General features: G+C 36.6%; 1 protein-coding gene across 4 annotated transcripts in view; it reads right to left on the bottom strand.

The window, feature by feature from the left end:
- Positions 1-21,677, bottom strand: part of GCC2 (GRIP and coiled-coil domain containing 2) — a 66,109-nt gene that overhangs the window by 7,051 nt on the left and 37,381 nt on the right. For 3 of the 4 annotated variants that reach the window (XM_012474288.3, XM_012474291.2, XM_012474289.2), the window contains 13 exons: positions 18,508-18,627; positions 17,591-17,755; positions 17,182-17,286; positions 15,516-15,678; positions 14,948-15,048; positions 14,782-14,859; positions 14,032-14,169; positions 12,842-12,963; positions 10,623-10,799; positions 7,874-8,091; positions 5,419-5,613; positions 3,820-3,959; positions 2,038-2,239 (listed from right to left, as the gene is read on the bottom strand). In XM_012474288.3, coding sequence (XP_012329711.2) covers positions 2,038-2,239; positions 3,820-3,959; positions 5,419-5,613; positions 7,874-8,091; positions 10,623-10,799; positions 12,842-12,963; positions 14,032-14,169; positions 14,782-14,859; positions 14,948-15,048; positions 15,516-15,678; positions 17,182-17,286; positions 17,591-17,755; positions 18,508-18,627 — 1,924 coding nt within the window. Of the gene's footprint in view, positions 1-2,037; positions 2,240-3,819; positions 3,960-5,418; positions 5,614-7,873; positions 8,092-8,300; positions 8,379-10,622; positions 10,800-12,841; positions 12,964-14,031; positions 14,170-14,781; positions 14,860-14,947; positions 15,049-15,515; positions 15,679-17,181; positions 17,287-17,590; positions 17,756-18,507; positions 18,628-21,677 lie in introns of those variants that run through there. The other variant, XM_064371652.1, reaches the window with a different exon arrangement.

Genomic DNA, 21,677 nt, shown 5'->3' with positions numbered 1-21,677 from the left:
GGGCAAACTAATTTAAATTTAAGTATTTTCCTGTATGTTTACAGGACTTAACAAATGCACATCTTAGAGTTCTGGGTTTCTAATGTATATATACTCTATGAAATTCTTTGAAAATATCTCTGTCATTGGTATTCCTTAGGTTAGTCTCTTTTAGAATTTCTAGTCAATGGACCCTCAACTTATAGGAGCCACCTGGGTGTCAGCAACATCTCTATTACATTAAGCATGCTGAGCTTTTAAAAGAGGACTGTTAGACATGCTAAGTATTTTGAGATAATATCATTGTTCTATTAAAAACTATGCTTTAATTTAAAAACACAAACATTCCTCAAGTCCTGGTTTATAACTATAAAATTAAGTTTAGCTTTATTAGAATAAATTAAAAATAGTGAATCTGTAATTTGCAAATTTGTAATCTGAATAACTATTTACTAAAAATATACATAATGTATTCTTATTTGGGCTCTTGTGACAAAAATACTATTGTGGCTATAGAAAACTATCGTTTGAAGAAATAAATTTACTGTCAGCATTGAGAACATACTTCCTTCACCTAGAAAGATTATAAAAAAAATTCCAAATACTATCAATACTACTTATGAAGTACGTGTGTAAAAAAATTAAGCCTGAATCTTATCAGGCCTCTAGATCAGGGGTTATCAAGCTATGGGCCCCAGACCAGAAGTATCAGCATTAAATTGTTAAAAATCCAAAATCTTGGGTCAGAAACTGGGGTCCAGCAATCAGAATTTTAATAAGTATACCAGATGATTTAGACACCTGCTCAATTTTGAGGATGATTCTATCAGCTAAGTTATTAAACTTTACAGAGGATAGGAGAACATGTTAAAGAGCACCAACTAGATAAGGTCAATCAGTCAAAAGTAAGATGTCCAGCCATTCTCGACCTTCTGATGTCTTGTAAAGCACCCAATGATGCACTGTGTTCCCCATCCCACCCAATTGCAACTGGATTTTTCTATAGGCAACTGAAACAAGTTCAATGTTAGCCTGTAATGATTAAAACCAGAATATAGGACTGCAATAGCATAAATGACCAGTTTCTTCAATAAGCGGCACATTAAAATATAGATGTAATTGTTATAGATAAAAAAATAACAAAACAAAGCTTAAGAAACATCAACCAAATGTAATATATGAGCCCTATTTCAGATACCATAAAAAGACATTCATCATAACCCAGGAACAATGAACATAAACTGGGTATAGGTGACAGAGAAATCCAATAAACACTGAATTATTCATTAAGGAAAAGAAATGATGTGTGGGATTTGTTTTAAAGTCTCTAGCACTCTCCTACTTGTGCCAAAAGATTGCCCATGAGTTGAAAACTGTTAGAGATGGGTGACAGCTACAAGAGAGATTACAGTGTCCTTCTTGTATGCTTGAAAATGTCAACAAAAGTAATTTACAACTAAAAAATGTAACCATAATTCTTAAAATACAGGTTGAATTCAGTTAACTACAGCAGCTGTATGTGAAGCATTTCAAAAGAATTTATGACACCACAGTATTAAATCCATTTGACATGGAAACCTGAACTCCAACTATAGCATAGTTTTAAAGCTGCATTTGCCTAGAAAGTAGATTGCTGTATACAGACCAAGTGTTGGGCTATCTGACTCAACTGCCTTAGGCTATTTGGGGTTGGAAGGAAGAGGGGTGAAGGAGAAAAGGAACAAGCTAATACATGTTGTTTAAAAAGTAGAATTTAAAACAAAACCACATTCAACTGAACACTAGAACTCAACACCAGGATACAAATCCAATTTTCAAAAAGCCAGAAGATCAAGCTAAACATTGTATTGTATTTTGCTGAATGTTAAAATTATATAAATGTACCATAGTTGCCTTAAGATGTTAAAAAGTCAGCTTTTCAAATCTAGTCACAGCCTACTCATTGACAGACCCAATCCAAATGAACAAAATTTAAAAGTTACACATACAAATTCTCAACCACAAGGCTGCTTAGTTTACCTTGTAAGTCAGAAGTTCTAAGACTTTCCTTTTACCTACCTTGAGCAATTGCAGCAAGTTTTCCGTTTTCTTCAGGGCTGAGCTGCAACATTGTATTTATAACAGGAAGAAGTCTTTCTCTTTCACTACCTGGTTTCAAGAAAATGAACTGGAGCAAGACATTTTTCAAGTATTCCAGGTTAGCTGCAGACTTCTCTCGCTCTTGATTCCTTTCCAATCTTCTTATTTCATTTTTGAGAAGCTGGTGTTAAATGAGTTAAAAATGGAGCTTCTGATTAAATGTGGCAGATTGAACTCATGCATTTTTCTTCTTCTCCCCCTAAACTTCCCCCTCCCCTTCACATGGCAATAAAGGAGGGAATTCAGTTAACTACAACAGCTATATGTAGCATTTGAAGCATTTCAAAGGAGTGTATGACATTACAGTATTAAATCCATTTAACATGAAAACCTGAGCTCCAACTATGGGATAGTTTTAAAGCTGCATATGGACCAAGTGTTGAGCTATATGACTTCATTGTCCTAGGCTATTTGGCATTGGAGGAGGAAGAGGGGTGAAGCAGAAAAGGACAAGCTAATACAAGAGGAGAAAAAACATAGATGAGACACATCAAGAAATTCTGACAAGATGAGAAACAGATGAAGAGGTGGAAATGAATCAGTCCAGCAGCTTACCAAGTATCACTGACAAGAGGACAGGATACATCCTGGGTAAATACTGGGGTTCTTGCCTCAGAAGCACAGGGTATCATGGAAATTGAAGCTGAAAGCTGGGGAACTGATGGAAAGTCTCCATGAGGAAGAACTAACTGGGGCCATGGGTTGGTACCAAGATGTTCCCTCTGCCTTCTACTGTCTATAGAAACTGAGCCAGTATGGCATGGGGCTCTGAAAATGGGCTGAAAGGAACATTTGTAGCCTCTACTAATCCCTTGCCCCTAACCTGTTCCTAAAGCCCCAAGCAGTTAGGTTTACTGGGCTAGTGATTTCTTACATATGATAATGCTTTTATTAGTGGGAAAATGTTATTTTATAGAGATGCATACTGAAGTATTTAGTGGTGGAATGACATGATATTTAAAATTTACTGAAAATAACTGAATAAATCAGCTTTAAAATAATCTGACAAGGACAGCTAGTGGCCATGCACAGTGAAAGGACAGATCTATTTGGAGCAGCAAAGTACAGGGGCGAAAGCATGTACTTTTCAGGCAGCTATGAGTCTGAATTTTGTTCCATCATTTACCAGCTTCTATTTTTCTCCCAACCAGTGATTATGAGATTAAATAATATATGCAAAGCTCAGGGCCTGGGTCATGAGAACTGCCCAATAAATAGTATGACTATATTCTGAGCAGTGATTTATCAGCAAGCCAGGGTGGAAATATCTAATTTGAGTAATCCTCAACTGCTCTGCAACATTCCTAGATGTTTCTGGTGTCTACTTTAAATAGGAAAAACTTCCACTGCCACTTTGCCATCTCCACCTGAAAACTGTTAGTAGTTTAGTACCATAAATATCAGCTAAATGATTTGAATTCACTGTTTCTCTTTAGAATTCAAAGACCCATGCCCACTTAAGTTTTATTTAAGCATAGGTGGAACAATGACTTATGAACATCTCTCTAGCTTCTAAATCTATTACGGTTTCTTAGAAAAGGTAGGAATTAAGAAATAATCTTTGTGTAATAGGTATAAAAGCAATATTTCTCACCATCAGGATGCATCTGCAATGTGGATTTTTAAACTTGGGTGCATGTGTACAGAGGGTCAAGAAAACCAAACTGTGATTTTCATGGTGGCCAGGTTTTCTGATCTCACCTTAATTTGCTCCATAAGGATTGCATTGGTTGCTTCTGTTTCCCGAAGCAGGCCGTTTAAGTGATCTGCACTTTTTGTGGTGGAACTGAGCTTCTGAACCAATTCCTCTTTGGTAAATTCAGCATGCCATAATGGAGGCTCTGCAAGATGTTCCAAGAATTAATTTTCAAAATCACAGATTATGAAGATTCTAAATAAGAAAACATCTAAATATAAATATTTTACTCTGTGATATTTTGTAGTCTGCTTTCTTTGCCATTCATCTATTCAACATACCTCAATAAACAGATTACATGTTGTAGGTGACACAAATAAAACAGTATCTCTGTTGGAAAGCATGTAATCTAACTGAATATAAGCCCTGTGAGTACCAGTTCTGAAATTTGTCAGAACTGTGTTTGTAGACAGTTTCACTACATATCGTCTTCCCATCCATTAATATTTCAAGGCTTTGTCATTTCACTTATAAATGAGGGAAACATTTAACATTTACTGATCACATATCATGGACCCTCATAAAAATCTTCTATTATTCAAACTTTATAGACGATGAAACAGGCTCACAGCTGACAGGTAAAAAAAATCACAAAGTCAAATCGGCTTCTGGAGTCTGCTATCGCTCTATCATGATGCCTCCAAGTCACCACTATTAACTTTGTCTGAAGGAATCATGACTTGCAGTTTCTACCCCACATGGTCAGCGACCATGAAGACAAATGACCGTACTCCAGGTGATCCTGAAGCTTCAGGAAGATGACAAACAGATTCCCCTTGAATTATGAACATTAATATTGATTAAAAGTAAAAATGAAATATACCAAAACATCACCACAAAAATTTAGTATTACCTCATCAAGAGGAATAAATGGAAACTGTCAGTTTCCTGGAAGGGTGAGAGGATAGTTTATCCTGCTTTCTAACACTCACCAGCTATCTGTGGCTATAAACTTCCTACCATTTATTTACGGTTCAAGCCTAGGGCAAGAGCTAGCGTTTTATTTTGAAAAGACTTGTTTCATAATTTTTCCATTTGAACAATGTGATGGTTAATACTGAGTGTCAACTTGACTGGATTGAAGGATGTAAAGTATTGATCCTGAGTGTGTCTGTGAGGGTGTTGCCAAAAGAGATTAACATTTAAGTCAGTGGGCTGGGGAAGGCAGACCCACCCTTAATGTGGTGGGTACCATCTAATCAGCTGCCAGCAAATATAAAGCAGGCAGAAAAACATGAAAAGACAAGACTGGCCTAGGCTCCCAGCCTACATCTTTCTCCTGTGCTGGATGCTTCCTGCCCTTGAACACAGACTCTTAGTTCTTTAGTTTTGGAACTTGGGCTGGCTCTCGTTGTTCCTCAGCCTGTAGATGGCCTATTGTGGGACCTTGTGTTCAGTAAGTTAATACTTAAAAACATCCATCTATCCATCCATCCATCCGATTAGTTCTGTCCCTCTAGAGAACCCTAATACATATTAAGTAGTGGAATACTGAAAGAAATTTTATTAGAGTAACCCAAAAAAGCATATGTAACTTAGAATAATAGTAATTAAATAAGACAGTGAAATTAAGTAATAAAACATATTTAGACAGAGTAACATACCAAGTTTAGTTTCGGGAGAATTAAGCAGCTGCTCTAAAGACTGTGTGTATGTGCTGGCGGAAGACACAGACTCAGTATCAGTTGTCTCCATGCCTTCTCCCTCTTCCCGGGTTACAGTGTGCATGTCTAGAAGTGGGAGGTCTGTGTTTCTCCTTTCTCGAAGGTTCTTCAAAGATTGTTGGGAGGAAACTGGACCTATTGGATTTTTTTTAAAGGTTAAGTATGAAATTGTTCAAAATCTATTGATTCAGAATTAACAGAGATACAAAATAAAATGAAAATATCAAATGACAGAGTAGAGAAATTAAGTAACTAGAAGACAAGTGAAAGGTGTATGAAGAATTGCTAAAACATTTCTTAAAATTTAGTTATCAAACTTTTAACTACATTAGTCATTTTAGCAGAAGCTATAAATTGCTACTAGGTAAGAAAAACGGTTAGATAACATAGCTCATGATACTACTTTTTTTTTATTAATTTAGAGTAAAGGGCCAAACTGTGCTAAATACTGGTCAAAATTTAAAAACTAGATTCTAGCAATTTTTTGGAATTAGGTATTTCAGATTGTTGCATACTTCTTGAAACAACACATTTGCTGAAATCTGCTCGGCAGACATCCTCGATGACTGCCCTTATACCTTTATCTCTGTGGCTTCTTAATTGTTGCTGCTCAATTGTTGGTGCTCTTAATTGTTGTGTACGAACACCTACAGTGTTCGTACAATAAGAGCCCAGAATCCAGAGCATGGAACTAATCAATTACATGGTCTGGCAAGGCTTTCCTGTTTGCTGATGAAGTGTAAAGTTTTTTGTTTGTTTTTTTTTCCTGAGACAGGGTGTCACTCTGTCACACAGGCTGGAATGCAGTGGCACAATCTCAGCTCACTGTAACCTCTGCCTCCCAGGCTCAAGCCATCCTTACACCTCAGCCTCCCAAGTAGCTAAGACTACAGGTGTATGCCATCCTGCCCAGCTAATTTTTGTATTTTTAGTAGAGATGGGGTTTTACCATGTTGCCCAGACTGGTCTCAAACTCCTGGCCTCATGTGATCTACCCACCTTGGCCTCCCACAGTGCTGAGATTATAGGTGTAAGCCATCACGCCCAGTCTAAACAGTAGTTTATAAGACCTTTTGATATGTATTAGTTTATTGATCCCAAAAAATCTGAAGTTCAGAGAAATTTAATACTTTGCCCAAGGTCTCATAGCTGAGCTAGAAACCAGATTTGTAAACTAGTTTTTAGTTTTTTTTTTTTTTTTTTTTTTTTTTGAGACAGAGTCTTGTTCTGTCACCAGGCACTAGAGTGCAGTGGTGCGATCTTGGCTCACTGCAACCTCCGCCTCCGGGGTTCAAGCAATTCTCCTGCCTCAGCCTCTCGAGTAGGTGGGACTACAGGCACACGCCACCATACCCAGCTAATTTTTTGTATTTGTTAGTAAAGACAGGGTTTCACCATGTTGGCCAGGATGGTCTCCATCTCTTGACCTTGTGATCCGCCCGCCTCAGCCTCCCAAAGTGCTGGGATTACAGGCGTGAGCCACCGCGCCCGGCCATAAACTAGATTTTTAAACTTCAGATTTCATTTATTTTGCATTTCATTTCAGATTTCATTTATTTTGCAGTCAGTAGTCCTGACTACCCTTTCTGAAGCATTTTCCTGGGTTTCTGAAAAGCTGAATGCTTATTCCACTGCTGATTCCTAGATTACAACTTCTTGTGTGACCATTGCCCCGGCTGATTACTTCCTTTGTTGATTCTTTAGCAAGTGTTAAATTCTCCTGAAGTTGCTTTTTGACCCCAACAAGTGACCCATAGCTGCCAATGCTCCAGGGACAGTATTTCCCATGGAAAACCTAAATACCATCAACTTGCTACTAAAATACAGCACCATCATGGCTGCCACTTTTCCCTCCCTTCCTGAAAGCAGAATGAAATATACTGGGTGTGGCTGAACTAAAACTCCAACTAGTTGTAAATGTGAAAGTAAAGAAGCTGTTATTGGCCAAGCAATTCTATACGTTCAGTGCCACCTGAGTGTTTCTAAGCTCCTTGCTCCACTTCTAATGTTTCTATTTTAAAAACAGACATATTTGATGACTAACAATGGAGAGCACCAAACTAACCTGGTGAATACTAGAATTAAGACGTGTCATGAGACTGACAGTATTTTTAAGTCAGAGAAAAAGAAATACTACTTTCCATTGAGGGTATGAAATACATCAAAGTCAGTATTCTAAGAGGTTATATAGGGTTCTAGAAGTATAATGAAGAAGGAAGGATTCAGATGGTTCAAATATCTTCCTAGTAAGCAAATCCAAAATTCATTCATCACAGAATTGACACTGGTGTCACCTAGTAAATTTTCTCCTTTTTTAATGAATTTGTAAAGTATGTATTTAAGAGACATAAATATGCGAAAACATCAACTAATATTTCCATGGGCACATACATACTTCTTGTGGTCGGTTCATTCTTAAGCTGGAAGAGCTGTGCTTCCACCTTGGAGAGTTGCTGCTGTAATGTCTCCATTGTCTTTCTGTGCTCTTCCTGCAAATGTCGAACTTGATCTCGGAAGCTATTTCGAAGGATCTCGTTCTGGGATGTTAGCTGACTCACAGTCTGTGCATGTTCAGACTTCATCATCATGTTCTCTGATTGTATTGAACACAACCTGAAAGGTGAGAAACAGTTCACAGAAGATCTCTCAACTTTATATGCTGACTTAGCCTTTCTCAACTGGGTTCTGCAAGAGAATTAGCTCTAAGCCCTCTATTGAATGTATGAATCAACTTCTCTCCTACATACCTATATTGTACTTGTGTAATAACTTGATAAGAACTGGCTGTCATGTAGTTCAAATCATTTGTGTTCCACATTTCAGATGAAGAACCCCAGTTGAGAAACTGTGTTGCGTTGTCCAGACTAGGGACTTCTTTCATGGTTCATCAGAAAATAGGACTATATTTAGGGCATAAAATAATTATACTTTTAATTAGCCCACTTCTTCATGTCATTGTATGTGGTAGCTCAAATAAATAAGATTAACCTCCCTTTTCTCTACTGCCTTGAAAACAAACAAACAAACAAAAACAAAACAAAACAAAAAAACAGAAACCTCCGCCCCCACTCTTGATTTACTCAGAAAGCTTTAGAGGAAAGTTTCCATTTTTGAGTAAAGTTAACAACCACAAACACAGACTTGGTTTACTCTAGCTGTTTCAAATTTCACTGCACATGAGAATCACTGGAGTACCTTGTCAAAAAATAGAGACTTCTAGTTTTCATTTAAACCTACTAACTCAGGATCTCCAGTAGTGATTCTAGGAATTCCCTACTTTTAGCAGTTTTCAATGTGATTTTTACATACTCAGCCTGAAACTAACCAGTGGGCCTACAATTTGGGAACCATCACTTCTAATGGTTTACTTGTAGTTTTCATGTTTTATATATAGTTTGGCTTTGGTTAAACAACAACAACAACAACAACCCATTTCCTTTTATACCAGGGATTCACAGAATTCTCTCATAAAAATTAAAAAAATGCAAAAGCCATGATAAAAAATAGTAAAAGCCCCTCATTAATTATTCTCATGCCTGGCAGGATAAAATCCCAATTCCACAGGTAGATAAACCTTGTTAACAGTTTAGCCTGTATTTTTCCAAGAGATTTTTTCTACTTGCTACACATATGCACACCATATAAGGTTTAAAACAGGGTTTAGTGGCTGAAGGGAGAAATGCAATAAAAATACCATGTTTTAGAAAAGAATCTTAATTACTAAGTTCATATTGATTAATGAGTCTAGAAATATATAAACATTTCTGTGCAAGCATTTTGTTCAAACAGTATCTACCAAGAAACTAAAGGAAGAATCATTGGTAGTCACAAAAATAGTCTAAGCAGGATAAAAATTAGAGGAGGGTAATGTGTCTAGTTTTCAGGCAGTATCACTGACATTTCTGAATTTACCTACTTGAAAGCTAAATGCTTAAACCCCCCATCTGGAATCAGAATGACTGTGCTCATAGAAGTTTACTGTTCTGTCTCAGTTGCTAAGGAGGTGTTTATATTAACTGTAGTCTCTTTGGTAATACAGATATTAACTAGTTAGCCTAATTATCACATTCCTCTGGAACCATTTTCACAATCTAAAGTATGAATATTAAAATATTTTTAAAAGTGGAGACTATATAAAGAGAAGGCTATTTCTTCATACTTGGGCACAGAGAGTAACAATATCATTAATTTTTAATATTTCTGAAGAAGAGGAAAGACTCCTAAAGATAACTTAAAATGCTATGAAAAGTGACTGGTATGTAGTAGGTGCTCAAAGAACACTATTGAAAGATTGAATTACTTTAGAAAAATCAACTGTACTTTATTTGTATTAACAATGTCGTTTGTAATAACTTTCCTAAAGAATTAGTGTTGGAGAATATCAAGCAAACATCACCATATATAAGATACTCTCATTGTAAACTCTGGTGATAGGCAGTTAGAAAACTGGTACATCTTCCCTGAAACTTTTGGTTTATCTGATTAACATGCAAATTACACTGTTAACAGATAGAAGTGACAAAAAGCTAAGTGCTTTCACTTTTCAGATTAGCATAAGATTAGATATATATTACATAAGCAAATCTGTGATAAAAGTATCTTAACACCCTTGATAAAAGATGCCCAATGAAGAATTCTCTTCCTCAGTCTAATACTCCTAACTACTCAATTTATCACAGGAGTTGAAAATTTCTTGCTTTGCCAGTACTCCTAACATCTATTAAAAGTATTACAGTGATGAACAAAATATGACAAGTTGAAGACAGAATTGCAGATAAGATGCCTTTTCTTTTTCAGTTAGCAGCTATTTGGATGTTTCCTTCTAGAAAAAAAAATGCTTATGATTTAACACCTGGGTTGGTAAGTAGTATCTTTTTGTTTTTTTTTAGAGAAACATCCTAGCCAAGAAGGCTATAGGAGAGGCAGAATATTGGATGAGCAGACAAACATTAATTGTTCTAAAAAATGCAAAATACAAAAGCAATGTAAAAGGCGAAGCTCTAAGGTAGATAAGGCAAAGTTACCAAGTCTTTAGAAATGCTTATTTTCTAATCTGCATTTATCTCAAGGAGCAACATATTAGAAGTTTCAACAAAGAAATACATTGTTGTCTGGCACAGTGTTAGTGCTGCTAACAATCTTACTTTTCCCGAAGTTCTGCCTCTTTGGACACAGTTTCCTGCAGCATCTTGTTGTGTCTTTCTAGCAGCGTATCATGTTCAGACTGTAATGTCTGAAGTTCAGATACATTAATCTGTAAGTTATTTTGGCTATCTTGCAGTTTGATTTTTAGCTGGTCAATCAGCATTTCCAGATGTTCCCTAAAACAAAAATACACAGTTTTAAAAATTTTTGAAAAAGGTGAATCTGATTATGTGGTTTTAAATATAGTTTAACCATTTAATCTTCCAATGCTATACTCTTGAATGATTCTAAAGGAAATGTAATATTCATAAGAATTCAAGACCAGGATTAAATGTAGCACAAAAGATATTATAGCCAGATTTTAAATCTTAGGTATTATAGATTTACAAAAAATTTCTCCAAAATTTAGAATTTCATATTCAAATAGAGCATTAAGTGGCATCAAAATAGCCTATTTCATGTTAGAGGACTATGTTAGTTAAAAAACAAACAAAATACCTCACCTCAAACCTTTTTTTTTTTTTGAGATAGAGTCTGGCTCTGTTGCCTAGACTGGAGTGCAGTGGCGCAATCTTGGCTCACTGCAACCTCTGCCTCCCAGGTTCAAGCGATTCTCCTGCCTCAGCCTCCTGAGTAGCTGGAACTATAGGCACACACCACCAGGTTCAACTAATTTTTTATTTTGAGTAGAGATAGGGTTTCACCATGTTGGCCAGGCTGGTCTTGAACTCCTGACTTCAGGTGATCCACCGGCTTCGGATTCCCAAAGTGCTGGGATTACAGGTGTGAGCCACTACGCCCAGCATACTCACACAGTTCTTAAATTGTTATAAGAATGGTATGTCAGACCAAATTACAGTGAAAGATAATTCCTAAAGAAGAGCAGGTCTTTTCTTCAGGAATTGGAAAAAAAAAACTAGGTAGAAATTGTTAAAATCCTAATTCTGCTACAATGAGTACAATACCCTATCAGTTTCTTTTTTAAAAAATGCATTTATAAGAAAGTAGAAGGAACACAAAACATTTACATTAAAATAATTTGAACTCAAAATTTAGGCTTGGTCAAAAATGGCTTTTGCAAATGGTGACATTTTTATATTTATTAAATGTATCAATATCTAATTTCCCCTTCATATAATGAGCTACTGGAGAGAAAATACCATGTTTCAATCTATAGTCTCTATATTTAAGATTCCTAAATGAAAGTAACAGAAACATAAACATACAAAAATTGCAGAATAATTAGTCTTGTTTAGAACAGTAAGAGCCAGATGTAAAACTACTTTGAATACTGAACCGCTACTCAAAGACTAAACATAGATGCCATGAAATGCTCTCTCTCTCTCATACCCAGTACAAATGGGATCTGTATGTTAGTTTTAAAGCAGCATAAACAATATACCATTCAAATAGAAATGAAATGGTTATAAACAAGAAATCTAGACCAAAATCCAGTACTAAATTTAAAATTTTTTGAAATAAGTAAAATATTTTAAAGCAACTTCTTCTACAAAAACAGAAGTTTATTGTATACATTTTTATATAATAAAAATGTATACTCAGCATTTTTATTATTTTACTTCTCTAAATTTTCAAAATTGGAAAAACAAATCATAATGTAATTTTAATGCCCATATTTCTATTATGACAAGATCTTATTAAGACACAACTGAACTGTTAGCTTATTATCTCATATCCTGGCTTCACTGTGCACTTTAACATCTAATTTTAGAGTCTGCGACAGTGTCCTTTGTAATGAAGCTCAGTGAAGCCAAGAAATTCTATTCTCCTTGGTAACAATATACATAATTTCACAGTTAAAAATCATAATAGAATTTTAAGCCGGGTGTGGTGGTTCATGCCTGTAATCCCAGCACTCTGGGAGGCCAAGGCAGGTGGATCATTTGAGGTCAAGAGTTTGAGACCAGCGTGGCCAATATGGTGAAACCCCATCTCTATTAAAAATATGAAAATTAGCTCGGCGTGGTGGTGTGCAGCTGTAATCCCCGCTACTCAGGAGGCTAAGGCAGGAAAATATATTGAACCCAGGAGGCAGAGGTGGCAGTGAGCTGAGATTGCGCCACTAGACTCCAGCATAGGCAACGAGAGCAAAACTCTGTCTCAAAGAAAAAAAAAAATCTTAATAGGATTTTCAATCTACTGGGTGAAGAACCTGCATTGTGGGAGGAAAACTCTGCATATTTAATTTAGACTTTACCTTTCTTGTTTAGCTCCCTCAGTTTCAGCCTGAGACACAGATTTATTTTTCTGTTGTTTTAGAACATTATGAACTCGGACTTTGTAGCTCTCGAATTCAGAGGTTAGAGTAGCTTGTTCTGCCTACAGCATTCAAAAGACAGAAAAATTTTCTATTGTAACAAGGTCCTTCAATTTTCTTTCAGAGATTAACAAATTGAGATGAAAACCTGTTTTCGAAAATGAGAAAAATGGCTGACATTCTATTTGGTTTGTCGATTAACTTTGCTAAAAAGTATACTTCTGTTGGCCTTACACTTAAAAAATAAATTTTTTTAATTGATACATAATTGTATATATTTATGGGGTACATGTGATATTTTGATGGATGCATACAATGTGTAATAAGCAAATCAGGGTAATTAGGGTATCTACTGCCTCAAACATCATGTCTTTGTGTTGGGAGGCCTTATGCTTTTTAAAGGCCTTGAAATAATATAATTTTTTTTTTTTGATAAGAGATCCGTTTCTACCATATCTTCTACCCTGGTAGCTTAATTTACTAACCATACATTTTACAGTGGCACTATGTGCTTTTGGGACTTTATAATAAAGATTTTCCTTTATGATATCCCCTCTTTTATAAATTTGAGAAAAATTAACTCAAGGAATTAAGTTATTTGAACTTTGGTTTTGAAAATAGGGTGGTAAGTGTTAAGTTCTAGGTCTTCCACTTCTTGAAGTGATCTGTAAATTCCCACAACAGTGTTGCCATGATTGCTTAGATAATACCTGCATCTAACACAACCACTGCATTGTGTCTGTTTTGGATGTTGATGACAAGAAAGTAGGCCCCCCAAAGCCATCCTATGAAAATGTTATAATCATTTAGCCCTCAGAAAGAACTGTCACACTGTTTTAATAATAAAAACTTTTATAAATAAGTGACTTTCTTATATAACTAAACTGCAAAACAAGGTTGAAATGGAAAAAAACATCAAGCTTTTTCTTTTAGCAAAAAAAGTGATCCAAGTTACGATTAGGGTTGGCATGGGATTGGGGTTAGAGCCAGATTAACTGAACAAGGTTTTAATCTAGTAAGTGCTCTTAACAGCAAAATACTAAAAAGGAAGAGCACTGCCCTGGAGTAAACCACGGACTCGCCAATAATAAAATCTTGGTGGCTCGCTGTGGCTTCCCTGAAGAACGCACCTTGGCAGCCCGGCTCTCTTCCTGCAGCGCCGTCATTCTCTGCTGGTACGCACTTAGTGTGCGCTGGTGCTGTTCCGCAGAGGTTTTCAGGTGCTCGTGGATTTTATGTTTCTCTGATGTTATTTCAGCCAGCTGTATCTGAGGGTAAATCTTTAAATTTAGCTCTAGCAAATCGTATCTTCACTAAAGAGGTTTTCCTTACAACACAAACTTTAGGTTTGAGACTTAAGTACATATAAGGCATAATTAGTGAAATATTTTTATGTATTATTATTGAAAAAGTACAAAAAGTAGAGACAATTAAGAACATTTTCTCACTAAAATTTATCTTTTCTTAAACCAACATCAATCAAAATTTTTTTTTAAATCTTACCAGACTACATATTTAACATACAACATTTGAATACTTCAAGACATTATATAAAAAAATACAAATAGCAAACATATAAAATCATTTTATAAACTTTCTTGTGACTGCAATATCATTCAGAAAGTTCAGATACACGCTTATTTTATTTTGCACTATTCTATAGTGTATTACAAATTTCCAAATATATGAAAATAATCTAGCTTGAGCTAAACAGTATTCTCCAGTTATATGCTAGACTTGGTTTATTGTTGCAACTTCCTCAAAATGTTGAGGAATCTTTCTAAATGTCCTTATAGAATAAATCCTTGTCTCTAAATGGTACCTCACTTCTACACACACAAAAAAAATTTTTTAACTTTAAAAAGTAAAAAGAACCTTACTTTATAGACTTCTATTTGCTGCTGGCTTGCCTCCAGCTCACCTTTTAAAGATGCTTGAAGTATTAAGTGATCAGTTTCCTACAGAATGAGAATCTTGATTAAATTTTTAAAAATGTTACTCAAACTATGAACAAGTGCTAAAATATGAAACTAAAAAATAACGTACTGCTTGCTTTGAATCTGCCAGTTCTTTTTTGGTTTTCACAAGCAATTGCTTGATTTTGGTGTTTTTTTCTTCATACTGTTGTACTAAGCACTGTAACGAAGCTAGTACAAGAAATAATTTCAGCAGAAAAAGATGAAAACATTTTTATGAGTGAATTTAAATACACAAATGATGAGTGTCTTGTTTGTATTGGCTTACCTTTAAAAGAAACCTGTTTTAGATTTGTATTATGGAATATTTCAACCTATGTGAAAATAGTGATAACAGTACAATAAACTCTACTGTACCCATCTCCCAGCTTTAACAATTACAACCCATAGACAATCTTATTTAATCTAGATCAGAAAACAGCAAGGTATTTAAGAAATGTTAAAGTGAATAAATGTGGACTATAAACATCTTAATGGCAAATGGTTTTATACTCATTCTGATCCCCAGTAACATGTATCACTCTGTTAAACACCTAACTGGCAGTTAAAGACTGGTGAAATAAACAACTAATGCCCCCACCCAATAAAGTTGTTATGATGAAATAATTGTAAGGTAAAGTGAATTTTCTTTAACTCACTTATTTCTTCTTGTAAGTTTTCTTGTTTCTGTTTTTGAATTTTCATTTCTTGCTCCAAATCGTCTATCTTGTTGTTTTTATTAGTTAACTTTTGATTTAGTTCTTTCATCAAACGTTCATAATCAGCTATTTCCATATTCATCAATGTGGTTTGTTGGGCATCCTGCACATTTTATAAATAAAAGATTCACATAATACTAGATCAGTTCATTTGTAAAATTGCTAAAATGATGCCACAGGAATAAACAGGTGCTTTCCTGTAATACTGAAATAGTTTACATTGTAACAAACAAATAGATTGGATATTTTCTAGATTTTAATTTCACAAAATATTAATAGTTTAACCCAATTTTCTTAGTTTCATTTTATTTCATTATAACTGTAACTACAACTGGCAGTTCTATCATGTGGAGCTCTTATTTATAAAATAATAATATTTCAAATGGCCTTATAGTACATTTCTTTTTAGCTTAATCTTTGAAGGAGTAAAGTAAGCCAAAGTTTTAATATAAATTTCAAGCTTTGACATTAATTATATCTTAATCTATCCTATAATAATCATATACACAAAATGAGATGTCAAACCAAATCTTATAATCCTAGATTCTTTTGAAAGGACTGGTGGCCGGGCGCGGTGGCTCAAGCCTGTAATCCCAGCACTTTGGGAGGCCGAGGCGGGTGGATCACGAGGTCGAGAGATCGAGACCATCCTGGTCAACATTGTGAAACCCCGTCTCTACTAATACAAAAAAATTAGCTGGGCACGGTGGCGCGTGCCTGTAATCCCAGCTACTCAGGAGGCTGAGGCAGGAGAATTGCCTGAACCCAGGAGGCGGAGGTTGCGGTGAGCCGAGATCGCGCCATTGCACTCCAGCCTGGGTAACAAGAGCGAGACTCCGTCTCAAAAAAAAAAAAAAAAAAAAAAAAAAAAAAAAAAGAAAGGACTGGTACTTAGAGAAATTAAATTTTCAATTTTTTGAGCAAGCAATTTATAAAGCATTATTTTAGTACCACAAGTAACATTCTAAAATATTTTTCAACATGTATAGAATAATTTAACAATGCAAGCTGGGTGCAGTGGCTCTCACACCTGTAATCCCAACACTTTGGATCTTGAGAGCTTGTCTGGAAGTTCTAGCAGGGGAGCACAGCTATTCATATACCCTTAACCAAAGACCAGTCCTCCTCTGTTGGGGATGGTCATCCTCTTCGACTGAGTGAGCAGCTTCGGGAGGGACGCACATGGAGTGGTGAGGGAGGAAGGGGACACCCGCCTAACCAGCCAGATCAGCCGAATCAACCCTGGTGATCAATGGGGTGACGTATGTCGCAGGCAGATCGCCCTCAGATCCAATTCCAACACTTAGGGAGTCCAAGGTGGGCAGATCATTTGAGGTCAGGAGTTCGAGAGGAGCCTGACCAGAATGGTGAAACTCCGTCTCTATTAAAAATACAAAAAATTAGCCAGGTGTGGTGGTGCATGCCTGGAATCTCAGCTACTCAGGAGGCTGAGGCACAAGAATTGCTTGAACCCAGGAGGCGGAGGTTGCAGAGAGGCAAGATCATACCGCTGCATCCAGCCTGGGCCACAGAGCGACATCGTTTCAAACAAAACAAAACAAAGTGAATATTGATTATCACTTTTGAACCTAGTGTTTTACTTTACCTTTTTAACCAGCTCTAATTCTTGCATGGTTTTCTGAAGCTGTTTCTTTTCCTTTTGAAGTTGTACCTGAAGTTCTTCAAGTTCATTTACAGCAGTAGCATGTTCCTGAAATTAAAAATAAAAACAAATCACACAACCCAACCAACATTAAAAAGGTATTTGTAAGGAGCTTTAAAATAAATCTGACACACTAAAATATAAAAAGGTTGTTAATATTTCAATGTTTAAAAAACATACACCCCCAAATCACAGCAGGGATTCTCAAATTTTTGGTTGGTATTTATTAAGGAATTAATAAGCTCTGCTATATTCATAAATGCTACTCTTTAGTAAGTCTTCCCTTCATTTAAATAATATTTTGGTAAATGCATCACATATATATATGTGAATCTCACAGGATTGCTTTTACCTTTATCTTCTGTTCTTTCTGAAGTTTTTCAGCTTCTAATTCTTTGTCTACCATTGCTTTGGCTCTCTGGACTTCTAAAATCTGCACTTCTAATAACTTAGCATTAGACTGTAGTGTCTCAATACGAGCCAGGAGATCTTCATTATCAGAATTTAATTTTTCACACTGAAATGACAAATGATTAATTACTATAAACATGCAGAAAATATATACAGTAGAGGAAGAATGAACAGGTACATTAATGAGAATATTGGCATAATATGAAGAATGAAAATTTCAAAGTCTATGCTACAGAATAATGTTAAATTAAGAGTAAGTTTTAGGCCTGGCGCGGTGTCTCAAGCCTGTAATCCCAGCACTTTGGGAGGCCGAGGCGGGTGGATCACGAGGTCAAGAGATCAAGACCATCCTGGTCAACATGGTGAAACCCCGTCTCTGCTAAAAACACGAAAAATTAGCTGGGCACGGTGGTGCGTGCCTATAGTCCCAGCTACTCGGGAGGCTGAGGCAGGAGAATTGCCTTAACCCAGGAGGCGGAGGTTGCGGTGAGCCGAGATCGCGCCATTGCACTCCAGCCTGGGTAACGAGCGAAACTCTGTTTCCAAAAAAAAAAAAAAGAATAAGTTTTAAAAACTGTCATTGCAATAATAACATGGTAAACCTTACAAGAGACCAGATGCACTGGCAGAGCAAAGAGCAGAAATGGAAAACAACCCCCTAAGGAACCGAGATTAGAATAATAAGCAAGATAAGATAGTTGCTATTTGTTTTATCTTATTCTTCTCTCTTAAGTGGGGAGGAAGGTAAAGGGAGGGGGAATAAATTCTGTTTCTGACTACACATATTTTTTATGCAAAAGTATTGAGATTCAAATATACCTGCTATAGTTTTCACTTTTGAATTTATTCAAAAATTACCTGCGAAGTTGAATTTCTTAATTGTCTTGTAAGATCTTCAATATGATGCTCAAAATTATTAGCACGTTCTTTTGCCACATCCAGTTGCTCTGACTGCTTATCATATTCTAATAAAAGATTCTTCAATAAAAGAACGAATTAATTTTGGTATGTTATTATGCATTCAACAGATCAGACTTTATCATCAAGGCATCTTAAGATTCATGAGTCCATTCTAGATGCTTAAAATATTTACCCAACTTGAACATTTCACAGAATACCTAACTGGCATTAGGTAATAAATTTAGCACATTTTGGATAACTTTTCATATTGGAGGGTGGGGGAAATACATGAAAGGAGAAGAAAAATTTAAATACACCCAATATAATAGCTCCAAGGTTAAATATTCTACTCATTAACAAAAATGAACTTCTGAAATGTAAACACAATTTAAGGATGGAGGATAAAAAGTTTAACCTGGACACCTAACTCCACCTGAAGAATTCTGATGAGAGAAATATCCCAGGACTGGTCTAATATAAGGTAAAGGTGTTAACAAAAGAACACTGGAAGACATTCATAGATTTAGTCTCTCTCACACTCTGCGATGACGCTTTCAATATTTCCTGAAGAATCTAAAGCCAACTGAATTTTTTTCTTTTTTTTTTGAAATTGAGTCTTGCTCTGTTGCCCAGGCTGGAGTGTAGTGGTGCAATCTTGACTCACTGCAGCCTCTGCCTCCCGGGTTCCAGCGATTCTCCTGCCTCAGCCTCTTGAGTAGCTAGGATTACAGGCGCCTGCCCCCACGCCCAGCCAATTTTTATATTTTCAGTAGTCGGGTTTTCACCATGTTGGCCAGGCTGGCCTTGAACTCCCGACCTCATGATCTGCCCTCCTTGGCCTCCCAAAGTGCTGGGATTACAGGTGTGAGCCACTGCGTCCAGCTGCCAACTGAATTTTCTTTGATATTCCTAGTTGGCCTACTCAAGGACAGAATGACCAGACTTTTTTTGCCACACACAAGCTAATCAGCTTATCCACCAAAACATGTAAATGAGATTCAGTTTTGAGACTGTATGTAGTTTTTTACGTTTTTCTCTCTCTTCTCCCTTATAAATTCTGTTTTTGACTTTGTTTCTGTAAAACTTCTCACTGTTCTTCCCATAAAGGTGCATATAAAATTACTAGCAAAATAGTGTTTTTTAAAAAAATTCTTAATTTTAAGTTCAGGGGTACATGTGCAGTTTATATAGGCAAACTTGTGTCACAGGGGTTTGTTGTACAGATTATTTCATCATCCAAGTATTAAGCCTAGTACTCATTAGTTATTTTTCCTGATCCTCTCCCTCCTCCTACCCCACCACCCTCTGATGGGCACCAGTGTCTGTTCTTCTTTATGTGTCCATGTGCTCTCATCATTTAGATCCCACTTATAAGTGAGAACATGTGGTACTTGGTTTTCTGTTCTTGCATTAGTTTGCTAAGGATAGTGGCTTCCAGCTTCATTGATATCCTTGCAAAGGACACAATTCTCATTTTTTTTATGGCTGTGTAGTATTCCATGGTGATATATATGCCAATTTTCTTTATCCAGTATACCACTGACGGGCCTTTAGATTGATTCTAGGTCTTTGCTATCATGAATAATGCTGCAGTAAACATACATGTGCATATGTCTTTATGACAGAATGACTTATATTCCTTTGGGTATACATCTAGTAACAGGATTGCTAGGTCGAATGGTATTTCTGTTTTTAGGATTTTGAGGAATTGCCACACTGTTTTCCACAATGGCTGAACTAATTTACACTCCTACCAAAAGTGTGTAAGTGTTCCTTTTTCTCTGCAACCTCACCAGCACCTGTTATTTTTTGACTTTTTAATAGTAGCCATTCTGACTGATGTGAGGTGGTATCTGATTGTGGTTTTGTTGCTAGTACAATGTTTATGTTTTCTTGCAAAGTTTATTTTTGGAAGTTCCACTGAGATACTATGCATAAATAAGAGAAACACATTAACCCAGAGGACTGTGAAGTCTGTCAGTGGCCTTCCTCTGGACCTGGACCTCTCATGTCATTGGCTAATCTCTGCAGGCTTCTCTGGTGTTTTTTGTTTGTTTGTTTTGAGACTGAGTCTCGCTGTGTCGCCCAGGCTGGAGTGCAGTGGTGCAATCTTGGCTCACTGCAGCCTCTGCCTCCCAGGTTCATGATTCTCCTGTCTCAGCCTCCCAGGTGTAGCTGGGATTACAGGCACGTGCCACAACGCCCGGCTAATTTTTGTATTTTTAATAGAGACTGGGTTTCACCAGGTTGGCCAGGCTAATCTTGAACTGATCTTAGGTGATCCACTTGCCTCGGCCTCCCAAAGTGCTGGTATTACAGGTGTGAGGCACTGCGCCAGGGCTATGCTCTTTTGAATTGTGCTTGCCAAATCTTTTTTTTGAGACAGGATCTTGTTCTATTGCCGAGGCTGAAGTGGAGTGACCTCAGGTTACTGTAACCTCTGTCTACTGGATTTAAGTGATTCTCCTCCCTCAGCCTCCCAAGTAGCTGGGACTACAGGTGTATGCCACCACGGCCAGCTAATATTTGTATTTTCAGTACAGACAGGGTTTTGTCATGTTGCCAAGGCTGGTCTGGAACTCCTGAGCTCAGGCAATCTCCCAAAGTGTTAGGATAACAGGCATGAGCCACCATGCCCGGCTCTTGCTTGCCAGGTCTGATCCTTGACTAATGTACTTTTGTTTCTAATTTTGATTTACACATGGTCAATTATTTGGCTCAATTGGTGGCTGTTAAAATCTGAAATTTTGATTTTATAGTCTGTTCATTTAGTGATTTCAGTGGCAGAAGACAGGACTTAGGAATCTAGAATATGGCTTACATTTTTGTTTTTCTATGTTTATTTATCTGAGTCTGCTACTTCCTGGCACACATGAATACAGGGTTGAGGTATCACTAGGGCCTTGTCTTTTCCACAGAAAGAAGACTCTGTGCTTGTTTTGTATTTGGGTAAGCTCCTCTAAAAATCAGAGATATTTATCCTCTTAGTCTCTATCTGGCCTTCTTCATTTTTCGTCATTCTGATTCCAATTGCTGTCAATAGCTATAAAAACTGAATTGCTATGCCAAGGCTGATTCTAGTAAATAATGGCTCCCTATGGGAAATTCTGATTTTAATCAAGTATTAT

The sequence above is a fragment of the Aotus nancymaae genome, unplaced genomic scaffold (assembly GCF_030222135.1).
Source record: "Aotus nancymaae isolate 86718 unplaced genomic scaffold, 86718_ANA_hifiasm-v0.15.2.pri h1tg000155l, whole genome shotgun sequence".
In the NCBI taxonomy this organism is placed as follows: Eukaryota; Metazoa; Chordata; class Mammalia; order Primates; family Aotidae; genus Aotus; species Aotus nancymaae.
Note: the sequence above shows the minus strand (reverse complement) of the source record. Positions and strands in the feature narration are given on the sequence as shown.